Here is a 26,394-nt window from a genome sequence, read left to right on the forward strand (position 1 = left end):
TGATTTAATATTATTTAACACAAAAAATCGATTCAAATTGTAGTTAAAAATCTCGAATTAAAAGTTTTCCAATCTCAAAACACTTTCCATATTTTTAATAAAATTTTAGTCAAATAACAATTAATGATTACGTAATGTTATTTGAATTTGAATTTGAATTTGAATTCAACGTTGTATTAAATTCTCTGAATTTTGTCAAAATTAACATTTTTATTTTTAATTATTTCAAAATTAAACTTATTTTAATTAAGATTGATTTTCACAAATTATCATTATAAAAAACTATTATTATGATGATAACATATTACATACACATTTTTAGAATTCCAAATACTTCTATTTTATTGTAAATATTTAAATTTGAAATCAAAAGTATATTAAAATGTTATAGTTATGTCAAAACATTAACTTTTCCTTAATTTATGCATATAACATTGAACATATAAAAAAGTTGCATTTATTCTCATTTCTATTTTTACAAGCTTTAACAAAAATAATGTCGTAAGTTACTACTATATAAGCATACAGTGAGCTTGCATTATTCACCAACATTGAGCTTGCATTCTTTACTATTTAGAAAGAATGATAAATTACCATCTTATCTATTAATATATTTAATACAAAGTTACTTGAAAATGTTGGTTTACCGTATATAGCTCGGTCAATACTTTTATAAACATTTACAAGCGCATATTGATATTTCCTTGTCAGTTATTTGGAGAGAATTCAATTATATTTAATTTTATAATTATTTCATTATAGTAAATATAATTTTTTATAATTTAGTTCCAAGGATAATTCAACATGATTTCAACAATATAAAACATCAATAATTCTTTCGTTTTTCACACTAGTTTTCTGGATGTTGTGGTGTTATGTTTAGTTAAGATGATTTTTTTTAAAATTACAACGATGATGAAGTTTTTATTAATACGTCTTTTTGAATGTTGCAAAATATTTTTGGCATATAACACATGACTTTATTAGATGATGAAGCTTTTATTAATATGTCTCTTTGGTTTTATGGTTTAAGTTATACAGATGTTTTAAGTTGTCATTTTACACTGTTTACCTTTGTATGTTTTTTTTCAATAAAAACAACAATGTATACCTTATAATTAATGTAACATTATAAGTTATTAAAAATAACAAATTTATAATTCATTAAAATATATAGCAAATACATATATATGACAATTTTTTTTATATTTTCCACCCGTATGTAACACGGGTAAATAACCTAGTAAATAAATAAATAAAGAAACGTCTTTCATTCTTAATACTTTTTGCAATAGTTAATTGATAAGTGGTAACTATTTTACTTAATGATGCATTTTAAATTTAGTTCTCTTATCTCATTTAAATTTAGAGTTAATTACATTTTTAACGGCAAATGCACCTTATAATCATACCCCTAAAAGATACCATTATTCACCACGAGATTCGAACACACCCTATGGAGAGACATCATTTAACACATCTTAATACCGCTAGTTTCTATTTAAAAGTTATTTTTGTGTAAATTGACTTAACTACTTTCTTGACGTAAATTTTTCAATGGAATTTTTATCATTTTACATAAATCTAATAGAAGTTATTAGCAGATCTTAAATTTGTTACTTGGAAATAAAACCATTTAACTTAATTTTTTTAGAACTAAAGTAACACATCAACCAATTCTATTCCTAAATCTGCATATTTGTCTACCAACTCGAATTCTCGGTCACTTAAAAATAACATGACTATAAGGCGTGTTTAAAAAAAATAAACCACATAAATGTGATTTGATAATTATTAAAAGCAATTTAAAAGGAAATTTTAATTAAAAAAGCACTTAAGTTATTAACTAATAATAACATTTAACTAATCTTTTCACTCTAGGTTTTAAATAGGTGTATAAATTATAAATGAGTCAAGCTGAACCCGAACTCACCTAAGCTTCATCTACTTTTGGTTACCTTACGAGACCTTAAGCTCTATCTTTATACTCAAACACGGTTTGTGAGTAACTTTTCATGCTCAAGCTTGACGTTGGGCTCGGTTCGATAAATAAACCAAAGCTTGTACTAGTTTAAACTCACTCTGATTCAAGCTTTTGATGAATCAATCTCAAATAACCCACAAAAAAACTCATTCACACCACTAGCTTTATATACACAAAAAATTTGAACCCGATTTAAAAAATTATTAAAAATTTGAATTTTGCAAATCAAACTATTTACGAAACGACACCCGAAGATTCCGTGAAGTTTATTAACGACATCAATAAATATAAATAAAAATAATTAAAAAAATACGAGGTGTGTGTGAGTGTGTGGGGGTAAAAGCAATGCAAGCTTTATTTACACCGTTGGTAACTGCCGAACACGTATAAGATGCCATCCTCACCGTTAGATTAAAAATGAACGGCTACAGATCTATTTCCTCCTCTGTTCTAAGCTCCATCGATAAACCTGAACATGAAGCCTGCTATATAAAGAGGCTCCAAATGAGAAAGAAACCATATGTCATATCATATGCATCACAATTCACATCACCTTCTTCTTCTAAATTGGAAATCATACACAAATTTCCAACGAGAATTCGGTGAGTAAAATGTTGAAGCTTTCGGTGAATTCGAATGATCCGCAGCTTAATCTAATTTGTTGGTTGCATTTGATCCGGTTGATGACAAGACAATCCTTTGTTTGAAGTTGTTCGTTTCGGTTTTGTTGAATCGAAACAACCCGCAGCTGAATCTGATTGTTAAATTTTAGATTGCGGTTAATTAGAGAGCTAATTTGTTGAATTTGTCAGACATATTTGATCCGGTTGATGAATCATCAACCGGATCAAATGTATTCAACAAATTAGCTCTCTTATTAACTGCAATATGAAATTTTACAATTTGATTCAGCTGTGGATCGTTTGAATTCAACAAAACCGAAACGAACAACTTCAAATAAAGGGTTGTTGATAATGATTAATTAGAAGATTTGGCCTAATTTCTGACTTTTTTTTGCAGATTGATTGTATGAATTTGTGGAAGTGGATGCAGCTTTGAGCTGCGTGAATCTATTATTAAGCTTTTTAATTTGAAATCGAAAGGCGAATCGAAGAAATTGCAAGTTTGAAGGTTTGTGTGATACGAATTCGCATTGTTTTCTCTTGTTCGATGAATCAATTGTAATGTTTCTTCAATTGACGGTTGAATTGAAGCTGATTTATGAAAATTGAGATTGACTTTGAAGATGTTTTGAAAAATTTAAAGGCTCTGAAGATCGTGAAACAATAATTAGTACCAATTCAATCATAATTCATCTGCACTTGTTTTTACAGTTTCATTGCTCTGGTTTTCGTTAATTCAGCGATAAAATCCCTAATTTTTAACCAAACTCTGTTTCATCTTTAACATTATATCTTCAATTAGCTTTACAATTCACAATCGAACGTCCTAATAATTAATCAGTTTTCTAATAATCTGATTTTGATTCATTCAATTCACAAGGTTTTCATAATCAAATCGAGCTGAACTCCGATTATTATTACTATTATTATTATTATTATAATTATTATTATTAATATTGTTATTATTATTAACGAAAACCAGAGCGATGAACGTTCTAATAATTCGACAGTTTTCATTTTCTGAATTTGATTCAACCAATTCACAAGGTTTTCATAATCAAATTGAGCTGAATTCCAAGTATTTTTATTATTTTATTGTTATAATTTGTTATTATTTGATCTTCTGGAATTTGATCAATCAATCTACCGAACTGTAAATTTCGATCGATTTTCGATTAATTTTATAAAATAATTTTAATAATCAAACTATGGTTAAGGAAAAGTGTGAAGTGGTTATAGGTAAACTAACCATGGTTAGTTAATTGGTAACGTAACAGGAACCGAGCATTATTTAATGGAGAAGAATTTGAGAGATAGATCTCATGCTATTAATAATAACACCGATACGACGCCGTCTTCGTCTTCAGACTTCGTATTGCAGTGGGGCAACCGGAAACGATTGCGTTGTATGAAATCAGGTACACCGACGGTTGCTCAACCATCCACCACGGCACGTGGTGATCGCCGTCATCAAAATAAGGAAGTTGTTAATCTCCGGCAACGGTCATCATCGCCGGCTCATCGGGTTCTCAGGTAATTTTGTGATTTTTGGTTTATGCACGTGACATAGTTATTAACTTATTATTAAATAATTTGCATAATTAAATGGTAAGGTAGTTTTTTATGCACTTTTATGTATTTGAGTTTATTGATTATTTGTTTTGTGGGATTAATCCAAACGTAACTTTAAAAGAAATGATAAGTGCACAACAGTAAAATTTGGCACATATCCTCACTAATCTAATGAAAAAAATGTAAAATCATACGGCTACGATTATCGATTATAGATGACGCTAGATAGCTCAAACCATCATCTCTGGTTCTAGAGAAAACCTGTCTCCCGAAAATTCACTATTGTAAAACTCAATGAGAGTCGGATTTGAATTTGAGACCGTGCGGCATTCAACCCAAATGTTAACTTCTATTTGAATACCAGTTGAGCTAAAACTCATGTAATTTTGACATGCATTATTTATTATATTAATTGTCTTTAAATACATTTTTTTATTCATTTTTGTTGTTTATATATTACTATTTTTATTTTTATTAGTATCGTTATTGTTTCAACAATTGGATTTATTATTACTATCGTTATTATTTTAAACAGTTTTACATATGTTAAAAGTTATACATATTCGAAGTACTTTGATGCATAGTATATAATAAAATATTACGAGAATGTAAAAGTAAATATATAAAACAAAGAAAAAGACAATGATTTGACATATGAGGAAAGGGTCACCGTAATTTAAAAATTGAATTGTGTAGCCAGTAACCATAACTAAATAAACAATATATGCGTGTTCTTTGAAATTATCTAAAAATAAGCTATTGGATGAATAAAGTATTCAAAAGATATGTTCTTATTAGTTTTTTTTATTTTTTCATTTTCTTTATTAACTCATTGATTAATGGGCAACTTCCAATAATATATTTAAAATTACTTGGATACCTAAGTTTCTTTATTAAACCATAAAGATACAAATACAAAATACAAACTTGTACTCTTTGGTGTCTCAAGATGGCCTTTTTATTAAACTATTAGTTTCTTTTCTTTTTTTGCAAAATAGACTAGTATATGGTGCATATTTTGGAACCTTTTATACGTTACTTGTTAGTTATTACAATCAGAAGTTGTTAAGTTAAATTTTATTGATAAAATCATTTTTACTTTGTTGTTATTATTGACAATCTTGAGGATTAACGATTAACACATAAACTATACATGTTAAAAAAGGCAATGTCTTGTACTTTAAAAAACCTAAACCAACAAAGTAATTGAAACGTATAATATAAAAAAACTTATTTTTCAGTGTTAATGGAATCTTATTGATATTAAATACTATAGTTATTAAAGTAAATTTGATTGGTTTTGACTGTTTGAGGATCCATCGTACATCCAGAAGCTAAAATAAAGATTTATTTGAAATAAATTATAACATATTTAAGTTTTTGGAATTAATAAAAGTCGTAAAACCATGGGTTTTTTCCTTTTCTTTTCGTGTTCCTATAGAGTCAGTCAACAATAAATATTAATAACGCACCTTTCCAAAATATATATTTTAACTAAAGCTATTGAAAGTGACGTGTAAAGCTGTAATTTTCTTTTAACTAAAGCTGTTGAAAGTGACTTAATGTCGTTTGATAAGAATGATTTCTTTAAAATCTAATTTAGCTCAGGAGTTTCGAACTTGGCTCAATTGAGTTATTTATTAAATAAATTAATTTACATGCGTTTATATAACTATATAATTAATAGTTGTGGTTAGACCTGCGGCTCAACTCGAGTGTGATACGTGAAACTCGGGCTTATAGATTTAAACAAACTTAATTTTAGTCTTGAGCTCGTTTAATTTGAGTGGCTTGCAAGCCAATCTCAAGCTATTCACGGCTTGACTCGTTTACACTCTCAAGAATGAAACTTTAATTAATTAATTAATTAGTTGATATTTATTGATATACTTTAGTGATGAGTTAATTACACTTTATATTTTACTAATACAATTTCTTTTTCTACAATAAAAGGGAGAATTCTTTGTCCTCAAAGATTATTCCTATTATATTTTTTACTTATTTTGTTGGAAGTCTTCAACTGATTTTTTTTTTCTTTATCCATAACACAGTATGACTAATGTTGATTTTGCCTTGCAACATTTTATATTTTATACGTCTCCAACTGAGTTTTCTTCTATCCCTTGACATGATACAACCAATTCTGATTTTAACCTGCAATTTTTTATACTTATTTTTAACAAGTCTCCAATTGAGTTTTTTTTCTTCTTCTATCATTAACATGATATGATTTTTTTTATTCTGAAATTGGCCTTACATTTCTGGCCCACTTGTGCATTTTTATGTATCATTTGGAACCTATAATTTATTATTATTATTATTATTATTTTATTATCATTATTTTGTTTTGACATTTTAGCATTTACTTCACATAATATTACAAATTAAATATTGTAATATCATTTAAGATACTGTTAAATATGCTAATTATGTTAATTTAATATTTTTATGATACTTTCGTTTATTACAAATCAAAAAAATAGAAAAAAATTAATTCTTAATCACATATTATTCTGTAATTTTAGTTTGTATAATATTTTATTCTAAAATAATTTAACATTGAAGAATGTTTTTTTTATGATGAGGAAAGTAATTTACAAATTTAAATATATTAAATGGGGTGTGGTTAATATTAATTTCCTTTTATTCTCCACTTTACACATGGTCCCTATTTTGCAAGTGTGAGATGGGGGACAATAATCCGAACAAGTTATCCATCCAACCACGTGTACCACATAACCCACCTTCACTCCAATCATCACCCCATTTTCCACCGTTTGATCCCACTCACTCTCACCACCTTTTACATCCCTACACGTGTCCACGCAACCTCAAACCATCCGACGGCTCAAAACCAACGCTACCTTTTTCCCTTCACTTTTATTAATATTCTGTCTTCTTTCTCTGCGCCGCTGCGCATGTTATCATACTCACCCCAGATCTCTCCTCAGTCCTTCTCATTGCCCAACCATGAGAAGAAATTAACAAATAATTAAATTTAATATTCATAATAAAATAATAATAATAATATAAAAAAACAAATGAAAGTAAAAAACAACCCCCTCTTTTTAAGGCGTGACTGACCCATGAATCAAATATTCAAACACCTCCACTTATCTTTCCCATAACATCCCTCCGGTTTCCTTGTTTTTCTAGCGTGATCCACACATCTACAGGGCTATATCCGTAAATTCACCTACCCTTTACCTGTCTAATTTTCTTTTCCTTTTTAATATTACCTTTTCAAGTAATAATATTTTATAAAACTCATAAATATAACCGTGATCATTGTTCAGGTCTTGATCTTTTTCTTTTTGTTATTATTTTTTATAAAAAAAATTATAGGAATTGTGAGAGTTCATCAATTGCTATGAAGGGTCAGAGCAACGGTGTGCACGATAAGAGAGGTGCGCATCATAACGGGAAGAATAATAATAGTAACGGTGGTGGGTCGGGGTCATCGGAAACGGCGCATGATAGCAAAAAGGGAGGTGGGTCGCCGGGAAATGAAGCGGTTCCGGCGGTATGGCCGCCGAAGTTTGTGATCGGATTGACGAATAAGGAGAAGGAAGAAGATTTTTTAGCGATTAAAGGATCTAAACTTCCTCAAAGACCCAAAAAGAGAGCAAAGTTCATCCAACGAACAATCAACGTACGTCTCTCATTCTGCAAATTATTTTTTTTTTCAATTGTCAAAAAAAAAATTTAATTTAGAAATTTGAAATTATTAATTTTAGCCATGATAAAAGAACCGTTGGAAATTAATCAAGCGGTTTTGAAGCAACATCGTCCGGTCCAGCGGCCTGGACGGCTTAGTTTATTCATAAACTACAATTGCTGGTTCGGCTCTATTTAAAAATTGCCAAACCAGACAGTGAATATCCAATTTATTGAAAATTTAATTTTTAATATATCGTTTGTCACGTTGAATTAATGCATTTAATTGTAATTATCGAGTTCAATTATTTTTAATAGTATTTTATATATTAATAACAAACCATTTTTTTCATCTAAAATTCTCCTAACCTTTTTGCAAGGATTTAATAAAAAGAAAATGTTGTTTTTTAAATAAGAAATGGAGAATAGAATAGTTTCAACTTCAATAAATTAAAGTTTGTTGTTGGATGATGCAGTTACACCATGGGACCATAGGATAAAATTAAAATACATAAAAACAATATAGTTAATGTCAATGTCAACTTTCTTTTTTTTTTATTTTATTTTATTTTACTTTATTGTGGGACATCAAATTGGTAAGCCAATGTTAATATAATGTTTGTTTGGTTTTGTTGAATAGTCTGTTATCCCCGGTGGGTGGTTGTGTGATCTTACCTTGGAACGGTACGAAGTTAGAGAGAAAAAGGTCACAAAAAAGGTTTATTTTCATCTCTTTTATGACTTGGAGTCGTGTGATATTTTATTGGTCTTATCTAGAAATTATATAAATAAAATCAACAACTTAACATTAATAATCTTTTTATACAAAAATATCATTTTTGATTGTTTTTTATTATTATATGGATGGTTACAGAGACCAAGAGGATTAAAGGCTATGGGAGGCATGGAGTCTGAATCTGAATAAAGGTTTTGTTTACTTTACATAAAATTGGAACAAATGTTTTGTACTCTCGTTTTGTACTATGTTAGGCTGAGGGGTGTGGGGGGCGCCAGCCAATAATATTGTGACGTGTGGCAGAGAGAGAAACTTGATAAGATGGGTGTTGGTAGTGGTGATAGCGCCCCGGGCCATGGTGTGGAGGGGCGCGAGAGGAGGCGCGAGCGGTTTATTTTTTTATTTTTTTATAAATGTATTAAAAAAACGTATTATTAAAAAAACAAGAAATTATTTAAAAAAACACACATTAATTAAAAAAACACATTAATATATAAAAAAAAAATTAAAGTACTAAAGAAAAACATTATTCTTATTATTCGGCTTCGTTTTCTTCGATCAACCTCTTCCGGATACGTTCCTTTTGTTTTTCCATCAGCATTTGGTCGACCGGATTTAGGTGGCTGAAGTCTCTTGCAAGGAAGTCCAAATCTCTCATTCTTTTTTTTTCCTTTTTGTCAATAGAGACCACCTCCATGGTTTTGTTGAATTTATTGAGGGATTCAACAAGATCGTTGATGTTTACGGCTTCCCCCTCAGCCGGTTTTTTCCCCCTGGCGTCCCTTCCCAATGGCCGCCTCCTCGGCGGTGAAGACGTTTCCTCCCCCGCAACGTTTAGGTCGAATCCAACCCGGCAATCCGACCCGGCGGAAGTGCTGTACGCTCCAGACGAACTAGTTTTAGTCCGTTTCGGCCCTACTTCCGCATCAAGGTCCGGCGCCACCAGCTCAACCCACTTGGAACACCTTCTCAACCTCTCCCACACCTTTACACCGTCCCACGTCTTCACCGTCCCATACCTCCGCAGGCACTCCTGCTTCCACTCTTCGACAGTGAAATTATAGACCGCCAAATCGTCACTGCCACTTGGTCTCATACGACCGGCGTTCCTGTTGAACAGATTAGTAAACAAGCCGACAAATTTTCTGATTTCGGTCCACCGACTCGAAATCATATCTGGGTTCCGCTCTGTACTCCCAACGAGCGAATAGAACGTCTCCCTAACCTTTGTCCAAAAGACCTTGCTCTTTTGGTAGTCGGCTGCAAAATGCATAAATAAATTTGTAAGTCATTTAACTTTTTTATTTAACTTTTTTTTAAAATCATTTTTAAAAACGTTAAAACAATTACCGCAACGCCGATCCTCAGAAATGGCTATCCAAGCCCGACACAGGGCTTCCTTCTCATCCGATGACCACGGAGTGATTTTCCGTTTCGCCCTTCCAGTCGAAGCCGAACCCGACCCGTCCGTTGCAACTTGTTTTTTCCGGTGGACGCGTCTTCTTTGTCCCGCAGCTTCACCTTCTGGTTCTGGTTCTTGTGTCTCCGGAACTACAAAGTTAGGAGACGGTTGTATGTTGGATGGTTGAAAGCCGGATGATTGTTGCGACCCCGAATAAAACATCGGTTGGTCCGGTGCCGACCATAAATCGTCGTAACTGTAATCTGAATCTAGGTTTGGGTACCAATTTCCAGTCATGTTTTTAAAAAAAGGTTTGGAAGATGGGGTGATTTCGGGTTTTGGGTGTGGTATGTGATATTGGTATGTGATATTGGTTTGGGTTTGATATATGTTTAATACAGAGAAACAAAATCGGGTTTGATATGGGTTTGATATGGGTTTGTTATTATATATAGGAAAAAAAAAACGTTTTTTTTTAATAAATCACCCCCCCCAACGGCTCTATTCACGCTTTCCAAGAAAACTTCACGCCATTCTCAGCCGCTAGCACCCTTGCGCCTGCCTCGCGCCCCTCTCGCGCCTCGGTGGTGTGGTGCTCGCGCCCCGGGGCGCAAGCGTCTGGCCTCTTGCGCCCTTCCTAGCGCTCCACACCCCTCAGCCTTATCTTTAGACATTTGTTTGTTTCTTAAGGTGAGGATAAGGAGAAATATTGAGGTTTGTATTTAGTGTAATTTCATCGATTTTCTCCTTTCAAAAGCAAGTGTAGCTTCTTTGTATACTTTTAGGGTATTTAGCATTAAAATGTTCATTTTAATTATTCGTCTTCGCTTGACTCTTAATATTTACAACTTTTTTTAGTTAAATGTCGTATCAAGTTGAAAAGTTAACCATTTTTTAAGACTTCCAAAATGATGATATTAAAATTTTAATTTTTAATACATTCAACATTCAAGTTATTATTAAATTATACATGTTTTTTTTAATTAATGCGATGGAGAATAATATGATGGCGAATGACGCCCTTAGAGCATCCACAGTGTGCTTCAAATTTTGAGGGGCCAAATGTATATGGTGTCAACCAAATAAGGAGGTGTCAAACCTCGTTGCAAGGGTGGATGGAGTGGTGATCCCAGGGTGGATGGAGTGGTGATCCCATCCCAAGGTGGATGGAGTGGTGATCCCATCCCAATCGATCCATCACCCCTTCTCTCCTCCATGTAGGACACCTTGTACATAGTTTCTCTAAAAGGAGACACGAGCTGGGTAATGAACGCATTAGCTTGTACCTAGTTTCTTTAAAAGGTAACACAAGTTGGGTGATGGGTGCATTTTCGCACACTTGCATCGCCACTACTGATCAAGTTGGTTAGTCATGCTACGACTCAGATGATGCGGCATATTGAGCACGTATCAAGTGGTGTGGACCACAAGACAGGTGGTGGTGCAACGATGCTGACTAATGTGGGAGGTGCGAATCGAGGGTGTCACACCCCGACTTAGAGCCTAGGCGTGATACCCGTAGTTGGTACCTATTTTGGAAATATAACAGAATTGCAAGTTATTAGCGGAAGTCTTTGGTTATAATAAAATATTAATTTATTTTGAAAACCTCTTGAATAATAAATATTCAAGTATTTGTTTTACAACCCTTTGTTTACTCTCGTTTATAATATTTTATTTATTAAAAACTGAGGCATCTCTATCTGCGAGCATCTATCTCCAAGAGTGACTCAAATGCCTTGCTACCTGTGCTATTCTTGCTTTCCTGTAACGAGGGGAAAAATACGTCAGCGATATGCTGGTGAATCCTTGACTTTGAAAACATTTGACTGACAAGATAGTTTTGGAACAAACTCAGCAGAAACGTCTCTTAATTCTGGGAACTTGTGCCATTGCCATACACCCACAATTATGATTCTCCAATAACTGATGCTCATTTGAGAACTTTCTTTATGTCTGTTAGCTTGCGGCCACGTGGCCTTGATTGATAGGTTAACAGATATGTTTGGATCCAGACACATGTGTACTCGGTCTGAGTTGCTTTTATTATTTACCTTGTAACTTAGGGATCACGTAATCCCTTAAAATGTAGAGATCACGTAATCTCATATTTGACTGACTGTTTAAGATAAACAACCCGTTTATCTGACTGTAAAAGGTTTAACGTATTCACCTGTGATTGTGATTGTCTTTTCTGAATGGTGCGGTGATCTCGTTTAAAAACCCTTGTGAATGAATGATGATTGATCTATAATAAAATAAGTTTACATAAATACCCGGATCGTCTCTTGATCCAGCTACAGACCTTTAGTCTGGTTTTGATAGCTATAAACCTTGATTGATCATTTGTTTGAATAAAATATTTAGACTCATAATCTTTTCATTTGTTTACAAATCATGTGTTGAGTTTCTTCTTCATGAAGAAATATCAATTAATAGGTTTCTTCGTTAAGAAGAAACATTGAATTAACTATAACCTTGGTATGTAAAATCTTACATTTCTTAGTTGTGAAGAAACTACTATATCTGCTTGTATGTAAAAGCTTATGTTTCTTAATCATGAAGAAACATTATTTTAACTATAACCTTTGCATGTATAAAGCTATTAAAACATAATCATGATCAACGTTTTGGGCTATACCCCTGACTATGGTCTAAGCCATCTAATATAATAATAAAATAATATTTAGGCAGAACCCCTACCTTATGCGGTATTTGGATTTATATGCCTAAGTTTGTACGGGCAGCAATTCTACTTTCTATCGCGTATCGAGGCTCAAATCGTCAAAACTTCGGGGCTTGGAACGCACTTCGAGGTCGGCACGCTTCTCGATGCTAAGTGTGTGTGAGTGGTGGTGTTTTAGTGTGAGAATAGCAATGCCGTGAACCTCCCCTTTTATAGCCGATTTTGGGAACCATCGTGTAGCGCGATGGTCCTTTATACTGGGGCATCGCGTAGCGCGATGTCAGATTTTGACGCGTGGCATGCTGACTCAGCCCTAGCGTCTGCCATGTGTCCCCCGTTGCGACACGTGTCTGGTGACTCATGCAACCCCATCGCGTAGCGCGATGGTGATCTTTCTGGGCTCATCGCGTAGCGCGATGGGTCCTGAAATCTGATTTTCAACTTTTGGTCCCTCGTCTTTGATAACCTGTCACTTTTTGATCATACTTCCAGCGTGCGAAGTGCTAAGTGCGCCATCAAAACGTCACATTACGTCCGAGTCCGAGTCCGTGTCAACGCGCTTAGCACCCTTCGCTAGGACTATGGAGAGTGGTTAGCCACTTTAAAACATTTTTATGGAAACTTGTTTCCTTATAAAGAGCTTTCATTTCTTTGTTTGTTTTCATGTGGGATGAAAATTCTATTCCTTATTTATACCCATGGGATGCTTCCCTTTTTCTTCCATCTATCCATGTGAGATGGATTTTCCTATTTCCTTAAACATAAGATGCTTAATTTTGTTTCCGTATCTCATTTTTCCCATTACTTGGTTTTAAGGTTATTATAATCCTCCAACTTTCAAAGTTAACATTTTTAGTCCAAAATGAATATGGATTTTTCTAGGATGTTACAGAGGGTTCATGCCTGGAGCTCAATGTTGCAGTAAGTCAGAGTTACGAGAGTGACTAGAATGCGACACTTGAGCAAAAGCATTCCAATGTGCTCGATTGATTAAGTTATGCGGAAAGTGGTGCATAACGGTTACTCAGGCGCGATCAGTGTGGGTTCATAGCGGGACTAAGACATGCGAAGCAGCTATGTGGCTTGTTTGGGGCTGATGCTACCATATGCGTCTAGTCTAACTCCCACGGGTGAGTATGCTTAACTACTACAGACGAAATCATGAATGAATATGACCAATTTTGGTTGACCACTTTAATCCTTTTAATGAAATTAAACATTGTTTATTATGAGATGAAATGTGAGATTCGGTTTCATGTATTTGTGGGTATATATGTGAATGTTTAGTTTTACTCCTAAATTACACAACAAAAAAGAAACTTTTTCCAATAGAACTAGGAAGGAGCACTTCATTTCTTATTTTTCAGCAAAACAATGAACACCAATAACCCTCGTGCTATTTTAGGGGCGAGAGCCATCTCCAGCAGTACAAACATTGTTCAATACATTGATTATCATCATCATCGTACTTAGTATATCCCGCCAATAGCAAAACTATGGTAGGGTCTGAGGAGGGTAAGATGTCAACAGCCTTACCTCTACCCCGTAGGAATAGAGAGACTGCTTCCGGTGGGACCCCCGGCTCAATAGTAGTTTCGCATCAAGCCTTGGACTAAGACACATAACACTCAACCATTGAGACCCGACCAATTGGTGCACATAATAGTCGTCTCATCGAGCAGCTGGTGTGCACTTATTTAATACATTGTGAAAATGTCAAATTTGGGTCATCCGAATTCTCATGTTTAAACAAGAAACATCATTAAATTGAAACATTCATGTTTAAACATATGTACCTTGGCTTGCACATCTGTTGCTCATGCTACTTTAAAACTTTTATTTTTATAAAATAAATAAGATAATGCAATTTAATATTGAATTTCATTTGGTAAGAGTAGATTAAGTAAGTTATTTAAGTTTTTATATAGCAATTAGGTTTAATAGGTTTAATACATTAAATCGCTCAATGTTTTCAAGACTGGTACAAACTCTTATTAATACTAGGGCTGTCTTTGAGATGTTGGGTGTCCTGTTACTCTGTTGCTGATTACTTTAAAAAATGAGTCTTTATTGCATTAACAATAAACAAAAACTATATTGGGGTGAAAACTTGCTGGGTTATGTGTGTATTGGTTGGATTAAATTTAAGCTTATCTAAAGGTTGTTATTTTACGACTTTTTATAAATATATGATAAAAAAATAAAAGAAAAACTTTTATAATGGGCCCTAGGCCGCACCAACCGTTGGCCCACCTCCTAGCCGGGCTGATTATTATCATTTCGTGAACCTTGTTTGTTAGCCACATATAAATAGTTTGAAGCTTCATGTAATTTGTTTGTTTAATTAACTGTATATCTCGTAAGTGAGTTTAGGAATTTTCTTTTATCATGTTGGGGTGATAAAAGCTTTGAAGAAGACATTGAGTAGTTCTAAAGACGTGGAATGATATAGAACACACATATTTGGGACCTACATAATTTTGGTGAGTGTGGAATTAGTTAGAGAGAGACAATATAATTGTGGTTTATTCTCAATATGGTAAAGTTGGAAGATAGCCCAAATAATGCTCTCAACGCGGTAATTCTTGAGATACGTTTCTCATTGTCGGTCGGCACTTTGGATTTGTGAGAATGCATGCTAATGCCACATTACAAACACGCATGATTTCCTTTTCGATTGACCTGTTGGTTGGATAAGGGAGTCGTTTGTCCAAGATATTTTCCAACATTATACCATGACTAGTCAAACGGTTCAGTGATGACAGGAAGTCTCCAGGATGCTTCCCTCCAATTGTCTCAAGTGCTACCACCCCAAAGCTATACACGTCACATTTTTTGGTCATAATCATGTTATGGGCAAGTTCTACATCATTATAATTTATATACACCAAAGGATCGATCATTAGCAAAATTCTTAAAATAATAGAGATATAAGAGGCTTCAGATTACGTAGAATACCAGGAGCGATGTATCCCGCAGTTCCTACAATGGCCGTTTGGTTGGACGAATCTGGGTCAAGCAACCTGGCTGCTCCAAAGTCACCAACAAATCCTTCCATTTCTGAGTTCAAGAGAATGTTGTTGCTTGATATGTCTCTATGAACGATTGGAGGGCTGCAATCATGATGCATGTATGCTAAAGCATGGGCTACATCTTTGACAATGTTTACCCTCTTCATCCAGTCCACTTCAATAGCTAATTCACTGTCCCTCAAGGCACAAAATAGGCTTCCCTTCTCCATGTATTCGTATACAAGGAAGTTGCATTTGGTATGCAAACAGAACCCATAGAGTCTGACAATATTTTTGTGCCTAAGGTTAGTTAACACTTGGACTTCATTCTTGAAACTCTGGTCGAATATCGGCTGCTTGGCTTCAAAACGATGGAGCTTCTTTAACGCAAATGTTTTACCGTTAGGCAGTTTTGCTTCGTAAACACTACCATAGCCACCAGTTCCAATGCAGTATTTGAGGTCAAAATCCTCTGTAGCAGCGATGAAGTCTTCATACGCAATTGTTCCATCATAATTCAATATAGAGCACACATTTCCATGTTTTTTCATTCCTGGTTGGATTTTACTTTCGATAGCTACGCAATTATTGTAGAATAGGTAACCAATAAGCAATAAGTAAATGCCCAAAGTTATCGAAAGAAAAATTGTCAAATAATAGACTACGTTGGTTCTATGCATGTTGATTTTCCACTCAAAGCATTACATGAAGAATGATTGGGGATCATTGCAGTAAGAGGATTCAGAGTCTGATTTAAGTACTTCAAATACGGGAAGTTCAAATAAACAAGTTTCTTTCCAACAAAATCATTACTACTAAGGTCCAAGTACACTAAGTCATTGCAAACAAGAAGACTTGTGATATCTCCTGTCATTTGATTCATAGAGAGGTCTAGATGTTGTAGATGACAAGGATTTTGAAACAACGCATTTCCTCGCAACTGATTTGATGATAAATCCAGGTAAGCAAGTTTTGACAACTTTGCATGGATCGGGCCGACAAAATTATTTTGATTAAGGTCAAGGTGTTGTAAGTTCATCAAACTTGCTACATCTAGAGGTATGTGCCCACTTATGGAATTCATGCCGAGGTTTAAAAAGTATAATTGACTTAGATTACCAAAATTTGAGGGAATTGGACCTACAAAATTGTTGTCACCCAGATTCAACGTTTCCGGGTTTTGCAAATTACTAATTTCTTTTGGGATGGATCCAGTGAGTTGATTAGTGCTTAAGTCTAGGACTCTGAGATTGACCATGGAACCATAAGATGGTGGGATTGGACCAGTAAGGTTGTTTCTACTAAAATAAAGGTACTCTAAATTGTTGAGATCGGTGAGGGAAACAGGTAACTCGCCACTGAAATTGTTATCATAAAGATCAAGGTATTCTAAATTGGCGAGATTGGTGAGCCAAACCGGTAACTTACCACTGAAATTGTTACGATAAAGACTAAGTTGTTTTAAACGGGTTAGACCGGAGAGGGAAACGTGTAGCTCACCACTAAAATTGTTTCTTGAAAGATACAGATATTCCAAATGGATGAGATTAGCGAAAGATACAGTTAACTTACCTTTAAAATTGTTTCTAGATAGACCAAGTTGTTTTAAACGAGTGAGCTTGGTGAGTAAATCAGGTAACTCACCACTAAAATTGTTACTAGAAAGATCAAGGTGTTTTAAACAGATGAGATTGGTGAAAGAGGCAGGTATGTTACCGCTAAAATTGTTATTAGAAAGGTAAAGGTGTTTTAAACTACTTAAATTGGTGAGGGAAATAGGTATGTTACCCGTGACTCCGTGAGTCGGTTCCCCCACAATGAAAGATATGTGAGATTTGACAACCAATTTGCTCTGGGATGCTTCCTACAAGACCACAATACTCAAAAGCAAACCGAACGAGGTTTGGAAATGAGGAGAAGTTGAGGATTCCAAGATGAGGGCGATCCCCAAGGTACCGGCCGTATAACTTTATCTCAATGACATGTAAGGCCCCGAACCCGGTGACCCTACTTTAGCGTCGGATTTACTCATAAACACAGTTCTTCAAATCAGAGTTTATTAAAACTTTTCGCGGAATATAAAACATCAATCATTTGTTACAAAACATTAAATCTTTTCTTTGATACCATAACACAAAACTTTATATTTAAAACATCTTTACTTCTTTCTTCAGATGCCAGCCGTTCAATCCATGCCGTGTGTCATCCTCATGCTAACGCTATAATCAACTCACCTGCGTGCATACTAAAAGTCAGCTACGCTGAGTGAGTTCTAGTTAATCGAACGCCATACAATACATACACATACATACATATCTGTAGATACATATCCATACTTCACTAGTTACCCTTCTGTTCTACATACATACTTGCTACCATACATACATACATATCTACAATCACTAACCTCAGTCTACCGAGAGTACGTTCATAGTTCACCGTCTATACCTGTACTCAAGGTCGTGAACACGTACAAGGTTCGCAGCCCTTACCTATGTTCACCATTTATGGTACGTACAAGGATCGCGGTCCTTCCCTATACCATAGTACATCCACAACACGTACAAGGTTCACAGTCCTTCCCTATGTTGCAACCTAATTCATAGCACGTACGAGGTTCGCAGTCCTCCCCTATGCTACAAAATCAGCACGTATAAGGTTCACAGTCCTTTCCTATGCTGAAATACATCCACAACACGTACAAGGTTCGCAGTCCTTCCCTATGTTGCAACCTAATTCATAGCACGTACGAGGTTCGCAGTCCTCCCCTATGCTACAAAATCAGCACGTATAAGGTTCACAGTCCTTTCCTATGCTGAAATACATCCACAACACGTACAAGGTTCGCAGTCCTTCCCTATGTTGCAACCTAATTCATAGCACGTACGAGGTTCGCAGTCCTCCCCTATGCTACAAATACAGCACGTATAAGGTTCACAGTCCTTTCCTATGCTGACGCCTATCTATATTACGTATAAGGTTCGCAGTCCTTATCTACGTTTACATATATCATCTATTTCACGTATAAGGCTCGCAGTCCTTAATTACGCCATCACTAGCCGAGTCTATGTCCGACAGAAGCTAGAGGGATTTGCCATCCTAATTTACTATGTCGAACGTAGAACTCACATGCCATTCGTGTACCTATATACACATACTTACATTATAACATAAGAACACTCTAGGCATTCCTTACCTCATTCATTTAACAACCATACCCCTTGACGTTACGTGCAATATCCGAAGATCGTTCACGCCCCGACAAGTATTCATTTGAAATATTCATACATCTTCGATATATAATATTCGTACCTTTATTTTTAACCTGACAGTACGCGCAATATCCGAAGATCGTTCGCGTACCGACAAACAATCATTCATATCTATCGCACATATCACATATGACATACACTTATCACTTAGGATAAATGTATTAACAACACATCGAGTATGCACACAGCCCCGAAAACATAACAAGGAATGGGGCTAGAAACTCACCTGAACACGGTTACATTCACCGTTAATCGTAATCCCTTTCTTCAGCTGTGCACGGCTGACTGTATAACAAGTACACGTATCAAACAACTACCACTACTCATATCATCTTTCCAGTCTTAACTACTACCCACAACGAACGGGGGTCCGGGGGCAGCGCCCCTGGCAGCGGGGTCTAGGGGCGGCAGCCCCTAGCAGGGTCCAAGGGGCAGAGCCCCTGGCTGGGGTCGAGCTGCCAGGTCAGCTTGGAAAAATTTTATTTACATTAACTGTCTTAACACATTTTCCATTAGGTTTTTAATTTATTTTCTAAGCGAACTTAACTTTAGGCGAAGTTAAACCTTAAGCGAACTTAGCTTTAGGCGAAGTTAAACTTTAGGCGAACTTAGCTTTAGGCGAAGTTAAACCTTAGGCGAACTTAGCTTTAGGCGAAGTTAAACCTTAGGCGAACTTAGCTTTAGGCGAAGTTCATCAGGCGAACTTAGCTTGCAGGCAAAGTTGTCGTCTGCAGGTTCTGTTCGCTCTTAAATCCTTCGTTCCTTAACCAAATAACTCGATTTAGGTACCCATGGAATCGTCTGACCAGCGCCTACAAACCCCAACTATCAAATCGACCTAACATCGATGTTTAGAGGGTGCGATTTAGGCATATAGGTTACGGGTCCTTTTTATCAATCAATTAACCCATCAAATCATAACCATTTTCAGTAAGTTTAGCTTTGTTGGATTCGTTTTTACCATACAAACTCAGATCTACCATTTCTCAAATCAAACCGAACCTATACGAACGATTTCTAACCATAAACGTACCTTGAACGAGTCGAACTTACGAACACGAGCTGGTCTTGTTGCTTTGGTTCGTCACGACGATCTAGCACCAACTAACGTTTACTCTCTCTCGGATCCTGCTCGTTTATGGTGTGTGTGTTTTTGAATGTGTAGAGATTAGAATGGAAAGAGATGAGGTTTAGGGTTTTATGGTGGTTTAGGGGATATTTATATCCCTTAAAGCCCATGGACCTAAGGCTCATTCTCATTTAACCCATCTCAATTACTCTAACACTAGCCCGACTCATACCAACTCCTACTCTATTATTAAGTAATATAATTAATATCATTTTGGAAATTTCGGGATGTTACATCACACTTCCCGCATTATTGCAAGCTACACCATGCCAATTACAGTGATTCGAAGCATTTTCATGTGACCACCAACTAGTTGCAAGCAAAGCCTTTACCTCTAGTGGTTTGTTGTCATCATTAGCAGTGGTTTGTGATAAAAAGGAAACGAGTATCATAAGAAGATGAGTACTTGTATTAGTATGCCACATTTTATATTTATCAACGATGTGTGGAATTTTGCTTTCTCAAGTGGTACTCTATAATATGAAATATGCAATTGATCCATTATAATATCCCCAAAGCCGTGTAAGTTGGGAGTCAACGGCAAAGAGGATATTTAGTCAACAAGATATTTTATTTTCTTCAAAATTCCTAAAGGGTCTCTTTACTACGAAAATAATTGAGCCATCGTTTTTGAAAATTCTCAAAGTTGTATTCACTTGATTCTTTTTTTTTTCCATTTATAATGCAGATATCCCTTTTTTCTCTCGATCATCAAGCCCATTCAACTTCTCTTACTTTTTTCAAGTTGTAAAGTTGATCAAATTTTATTAGTGATTTTTAATCAATATCACGATGAAATACGCAATCGCAAGTTTAGATGATCATGAATATCTTTGTATGACTTGTGATATCGTTGGTTTTAGTTTATGAAATAATGACTTAAGTGTATTCATAAAAGTATACTGAAAAAAGGGTGTATTCGGTGCTTGATTAAGCTCCTGCATTTGCATGCGGCCGGATCATTTCATGATTTAATGTACGCAGCCTTACCATACAATGCTATTTCCCACAACTTGAAACCATGACCTCATGGTCACAAAGCAGGCATCTTAAACAGTTGCTTCAAGGCCCGCCCTCCCATATAAGAATGAATAATGAAAGTCTACTAATTATTACTTCAAGAGAAGTATGCTCTATCGCAGCAAAAAAAAAAAAAAAAAAAATCTTTTCTGTCATGGGCTAGAGCAAGTAATAGCAATGACACTGTAATTTCCTTTTGAGGCATTTTTAGATAGCTTATGTCGGAAATTATTATAGGGTATAAAACAAGATCAGATGACGAACCGAACCTGGATAATTTGATAGATCGTGTTAGAGGCACTTTCCTTGATTAACAATTCGACCCTAATTGCCTGGGTTTCATATCTCGGATAATTTATCAAACAAAACTTTGATTCAAGGCACAAAATCAAAGCCACGAATCCGAAAATATATTTATGAATTGTTTGGTGTTCCCTGAAAGAGCTAATCTCTTCCATTTAATTTGATCGAGAGTATCAAAACCTCTATTCAAAGTTTCTGTTCACTTCAAAATTGATTAATCAAATATGTGAACTTTTTATCAGGATAAATTCACAAATCAATTTTTCAAAAGTCAACCGTTTTCCGTTGGTTACAAAACTATTTGTTATATAAACCTTGAATTAGTATATGTAAGATTAGAATTAAACTAGTCGTACATACAGGTATCCACTCTGCACTGACCAGCTTGTATCAGATGATAGTTTAAATTTGCATTAGCACTCGTGTCAATTCCAACTACACAAAATGGCCAGTGACACTAAAATAACTAACAACTTCTATTAACCATGTTGTAGCTGTACTTAACGGATCTTGTGGGAAATCAACTATTATCAGGTCCAAATGACTCATTTTAAATCAGGTCAAATGCGTCCAGATAACAACTGATAGGCTTTCTTTCTTAAAACAAATCTCCAGGGACATGCAGGAAGGTGTTTTATAAAAATCTGTTTGTATTAGTTTCAAGAGTATATTCAAACCAAAGCCGAAATCAAAGTAACTTTAATTTGTAAAAGTTGTAGAACTGGTGCAGTCACATGTACTATATGATCATCATCAATTCTATATTAGATAGGCTGGCCGGGTTCCACTACGGGTTAAAATATTTTAAAACATATTATGTGCACGGCTCAACGAATGTGAAGGCCTAAATCAAAACAAGAGTTTGGGGCCTTTTCATGACAATTATTAAGAAAAAAAGAGTTGCTTATTACAAGTTTTGAACTCATAACCTATACTTTAGTAACAACCAAGCCTATCACCACACCAATACATTACTTTGAGTTTACTTTACCTTTTATAATATATCTATATATAATGTTTTTATGGACTTGGAGGCCTTAACTAAGTGTGGGCCTAAAGCCCTAACTTGTTTTCGCTGTCTCACGAGACACCCCTGATTATGTGGTGCAAAATTTGCACCCCAAATATATGTTTAGTACCTTTACTTAGCTCTGATCCTGGATAGTAATCAAAATTGAAGTGCAATAGCTACTAGTATAATTTAGAGAAATTAAATATCAGGAAACCTTAACAAAGATTGATATTTTAATATGCTTCAACACATACCAAATCATCTAAGCTTTCGGTCAGCCCCTTTTCAATGTGTTCATGATTCTATAAACCGCTACCATCACTTTGTTTCTATATCATACATATATTTGGGCCCTATAATATGCTAAATATGGAATGTGATAGATAGAGTAGGCATGTGTAAGTACATTCGTGATAAAATTATATATAGTTAATGATCGATACACTTAAGATGATAATTCCTGAGACACGTTTCTCATTGTCGGTCGACACTTAGGATCTGTGAGAATGCATGCAAATGCTACATTACAAACACGCATGATTTCCTTTTCGATTGACCTGTTGGTTGGATATGGGAGTCGCTTGTCCAGTATATTTTCCAGCATTTTACCATGACTAGTTGAATGGTTCAGCGATGACAGAAGGTCTCCAGGATGCTTCCCTCCAATTGTCTCAAGTGCCACCACCCCAAAGCTATACACGTCACATTTCTCTGTTACCATCATGTTATATGCAAGCTCTACATGACAAGTATATACACCAAAGGATTATTAGAATATTTCTAGTTGCTGATAGGCATTAAAGAAGTGCAATATAAGGTAGATATACCTGGAGCAATGTATCCCAAAGTTCCTATAATTACTGTCTGATTGGATGAGTCCGGATCGAGCAATCTGGCTGCTCCAAAGTCAGCAACAAATCCTTCCATTTCTGAGTTTAAGAGAATGTTGTTGCTTGATATGTCTCTATGAACAATAGGCAGGCTGCAATCATGATGCATGTATGCCAAAGCTTGGGCTACATCCTTGATAATGCTCACCCTCTTCATCCAGTCCACTTCAACAGCCAGTTCACTGTTGCTCAAGGTGCAAAATAGGCTCCCCTTTTCCATGTATTCGTATACAAGGAAGTTGCATTTGGTATGCAAACAAAAACCATACAGTCTGACAATGCTTTTGTGTCTTAAGTTGGTCAACATTTGGACTTCATTCTTGAAACTCTGGTTGAATGCCGGTTGCTCAGCTTCAAAACGATGTAGTTTCTTTAAAGCAAATATTTGACCATTAGGTAGTTTTGCTTCATAAACACTACCATAGCCACCAGTTCCAATGCAGTATTTGAGGTCAAAATCCTCAGTAGCAGTGATGAAGTCTTCGTACGCAATTGTTCCATCATAATTCAGCATTGAACAAACATTTCCATGCTTTTGTGTTTCCGTCTTGATATTTTTTAAGGTAGCCTTGTGATTAGTGTAACACACGTAAGTAAGAAGCAACAAACAAAATCCCAAGATGATGGGAAGAAAAATGATCAGATAGACCAGTTTGTTTCTTGGCATATGTTCTCTATTCAGATTGGGGCTGAATGCAGCGAGATTATGATTCAGAGACTGATTTAAGAACCCTAAAACCGGAAAGTCAAATTCCTCAAGTTCTCTTCCAACAAAATTATTAATACTAAGGTCCAGGTACTGTAGGTGTTGGCAAACAAGACAACTTTCGAAAGCTCCAGTGATATGATTCATAGAGACGTCTAGATGTTGTAGACTACATGGTTTCTGGAAGGACAAATTACCTGACAACTGGTTTGATGAAACATCTAGGTAAGAAAGCCTAGACAGGTTCCCAAGAACATGACCCACAAGACTGTTATGATTAAGGTAGAGATTTTGTAGGTTTATCAAATTCGCTATATCTAGAGGTATGTCTCCACTTATGGCATTCATGCCAAGGTTTAGATAATATAACTGGCTTAGGTTACCAAAACTTGAGGGAATTGGGCCGTCAAAATTGTTGTCACCCAGATCCAATGTTTCTAGGTTTTGCAAATTACCAATTTCGTTTGGGATGGATCCATTGAGATGGTTTGTGCTCAAGTGTAGGTCTGTGAGATTGAGCATGGAACCATAAGATGGTGGGATTGGACCCCTAAGTTGGTTATTCTCGAGATAAAGGTATTTTAAATGGGTGAGCTTGGTGAGCCAAACAGGTAACTCACCACTGAAGTTGTTCATATAAAGATCAAGGTATTTCAAATTGACGAGACTGGCGAGGGCAGCAGGTAACTCACCACTGAAATTGTTCATATAAAGATAAAGGGCTTCTAAATGGGTGAGACTGGTGAGGGCAGCAGGTAACTCACCACTGAAATTGTTCATATAAAGAACAAGGTATTTCAAATTGACGAGACTGGCGAGGGCAGCAGGTAACTCACCACTGAAACTGTTACCAGAAAGATCAAGGTATTCTAAATGGGTGAGATTGGTGAGGGAAAGAGGTAAGTTACCTGAGAGTCGATTCCCCCGAAGTGAAAGTTGGGTGAGATTTGAGAGCAAACCAATCTGCTCTGGGATGCTTCCTTCAAGACCGCATTTATCAATAATAAGGGTATCAAGGTTTGGAAATGAAGAGAAGTCAAGGCTTCCAAGATTACCTTCAAGCTTATCATGATCGTCTAAGAATATCTCACTGACACTTCCTGCTTCATCGCAAGTGATTCCATCCCAAGTACAATGATTAGAAGCATTTACATATTGTGGCCACCAATTGGTTGCAACCAAGGCTTTTCCTTCTAATGATGAATTGTTGAAATGAGTGGCAGTGGTTTCTTCTAAAAATAACATGAAAAAGAGCAGCAACATCATAGCATGGAGAAGAAGACGAGTGAGAATGTGCATTGGAGAAGTAGTATTAGTAGAGGAAGTAAGCCAAGTAATTAACAAGGAATCTGGCAAAAATGAAGTATTTTTTTTCATTTATATATATCCCCGGCCCAGAAGGGTCTACTTTTCTAAGTCAATGGCAAAGTGGAACTTAAGCCTGGTCAAAAGTGGGTCGTTTTCTCCTATTTAATTTTCTAACCCCTCTTAGGGGTTATTGAGGTATCTTTCTCATAAATTGCTATCCACAAACGTTCCACTTTCCTAATCTTATTCCAAGTTAAATATAAAATAGAAGCCATTCGTTATATTTATGATCATGGTCTACTTAAAATATAGTTTCCACAATGTTTAAATTAATCTTTGGAACATTGCAAATTTCACTGTCATGGTGTTAAATTTTGCATTGATTTAGCTTGTTCAAACTCAGTGGAAATCGTTGGATATTTGGTGAACTGAATACAGATGGAACTGTTATGCATATATAAAAACGGACATGATGAACAATTTCATAGAAAAACACACGGGAAAGCGAATTAAGGTGTGACCGTAACATGTGAAGAAATTATGTTCAAGTGTGCTCAAAATTTTTGGTTATTAAAAATTTGAAGTTATATATGCCAGCTTTTTTTAAAGATCTATGATATATAATAAGAAGAGGCTAGATAATAAAATATAGAGAAAATTACTATTTACGTCCCTATGGTTTCAAGGCAAATGCATAATGAGTCCACGAAATTTTTTTTGAACTGCTTGAGTCCCTGTGGTTTAAAAAATGAACCATTTGAGTCCTGCCGTTACTTAACTGTGTTAGTTTTAGGGGTAGATTTGACATTTCACTTTTATATATATACATTGTCACCCTGAGTCCTTGAACATCATAACTGGTCATGTTGACTCCCCTTATCCTTTTAACAAAAATAAATGAACTAGACTAATTTTTTTAAACAAAAATAAACAAACCGAACCACATTTTCAACAAAAATTAACGAACCGAACTACTTTTCAACAAAAAAAAAGGACAAACTGATTTTTTTTATCAAACTAAACGAACCAAATCACTTTTTTAACAAGTAGTTCGTTTCGTTTAACAAAAATAAACAAATCGAA

The 26,394-nt window shown here is 35.2% G+C and overlaps 1 protein-coding gene and 2 pseudogenes across 1 annotated transcript; 1 reads left to right on the forward strand and 2 right to left on the reverse strand.

Moving 5' to 3' along the window:
- The first annotated feature begins 3,876 nt into the window (after positions 1–3,876).
- LOC143552736 (uncharacterized) lies at positions 3,877–8,813 on the forward strand. The gene is made up of 4 exons (XM_077042881.1): positions 3,877–4,140; positions 7,525–7,831; positions 8,477–8,554; positions 8,711–8,813. Exons 1-4 carry the CDS (start codon positions 3,902–3,904, stop codon positions 8,759–8,761), a joined length of 675 nt encoding a protein of 224 aa, XP_076898996.1. The 5' UTR covers positions 3,877–3,901; the 3' UTR covers positions 8,762–8,813.
- A 6,417-nt stretch (positions 8,814–15,230) lies between these two features.
- Positions 15,231–20,611, reverse strand: LOC143552737 (uncharacterized; annotated as a pseudogene).
- Positions 20,612–22,709: 2,098 nt separating this feature from the next.
- LOC143552758 (uncharacterized) lies at positions 22,710–25,302 on the reverse strand (annotated as a pseudogene).
- Positions 25,303–26,394: the final 1,092 nt, after the last annotated feature.

This window comes from Bidens hawaiensis, unplaced genomic scaffold, assembly GCF_021521415.1.
Source record: "Bidens hawaiensis isolate Kalapana, Puna unplaced genomic scaffold, B.hawaiensis_p1.1 tig00017033_1, whole genome shotgun sequence".
NCBI classification, from domain to species: Eukaryota; Viridiplantae; Streptophyta; class Magnoliopsida; order Asterales; family Asteraceae; genus Bidens; species Bidens hawaiensis.

Bases quoted from the DNA above. Each gene is read 5' to 3' on its own strand.
- LOC143552736 (XM_077042881.1), top strand. From the start codon at position 3,902: ATGGAGAAGAATTTGAGAGATAGATCTCATGCTATTAATAATAACACC. The intron at 7,832-8,476 runs GTACGTCTCTCA...TTTGTTGAATAG, and splicing joins TCATCCAACGAACAATCAAC to TCTGTTATCCCCGGTGGGTG. The intron at 8,555-8,710 runs GTTTATTTTCAT...GGATGGTTACAG, and splicing joins AGAAAAAGGTCACAAAAAAG to AGACCAAGAGGATTAAAGGC.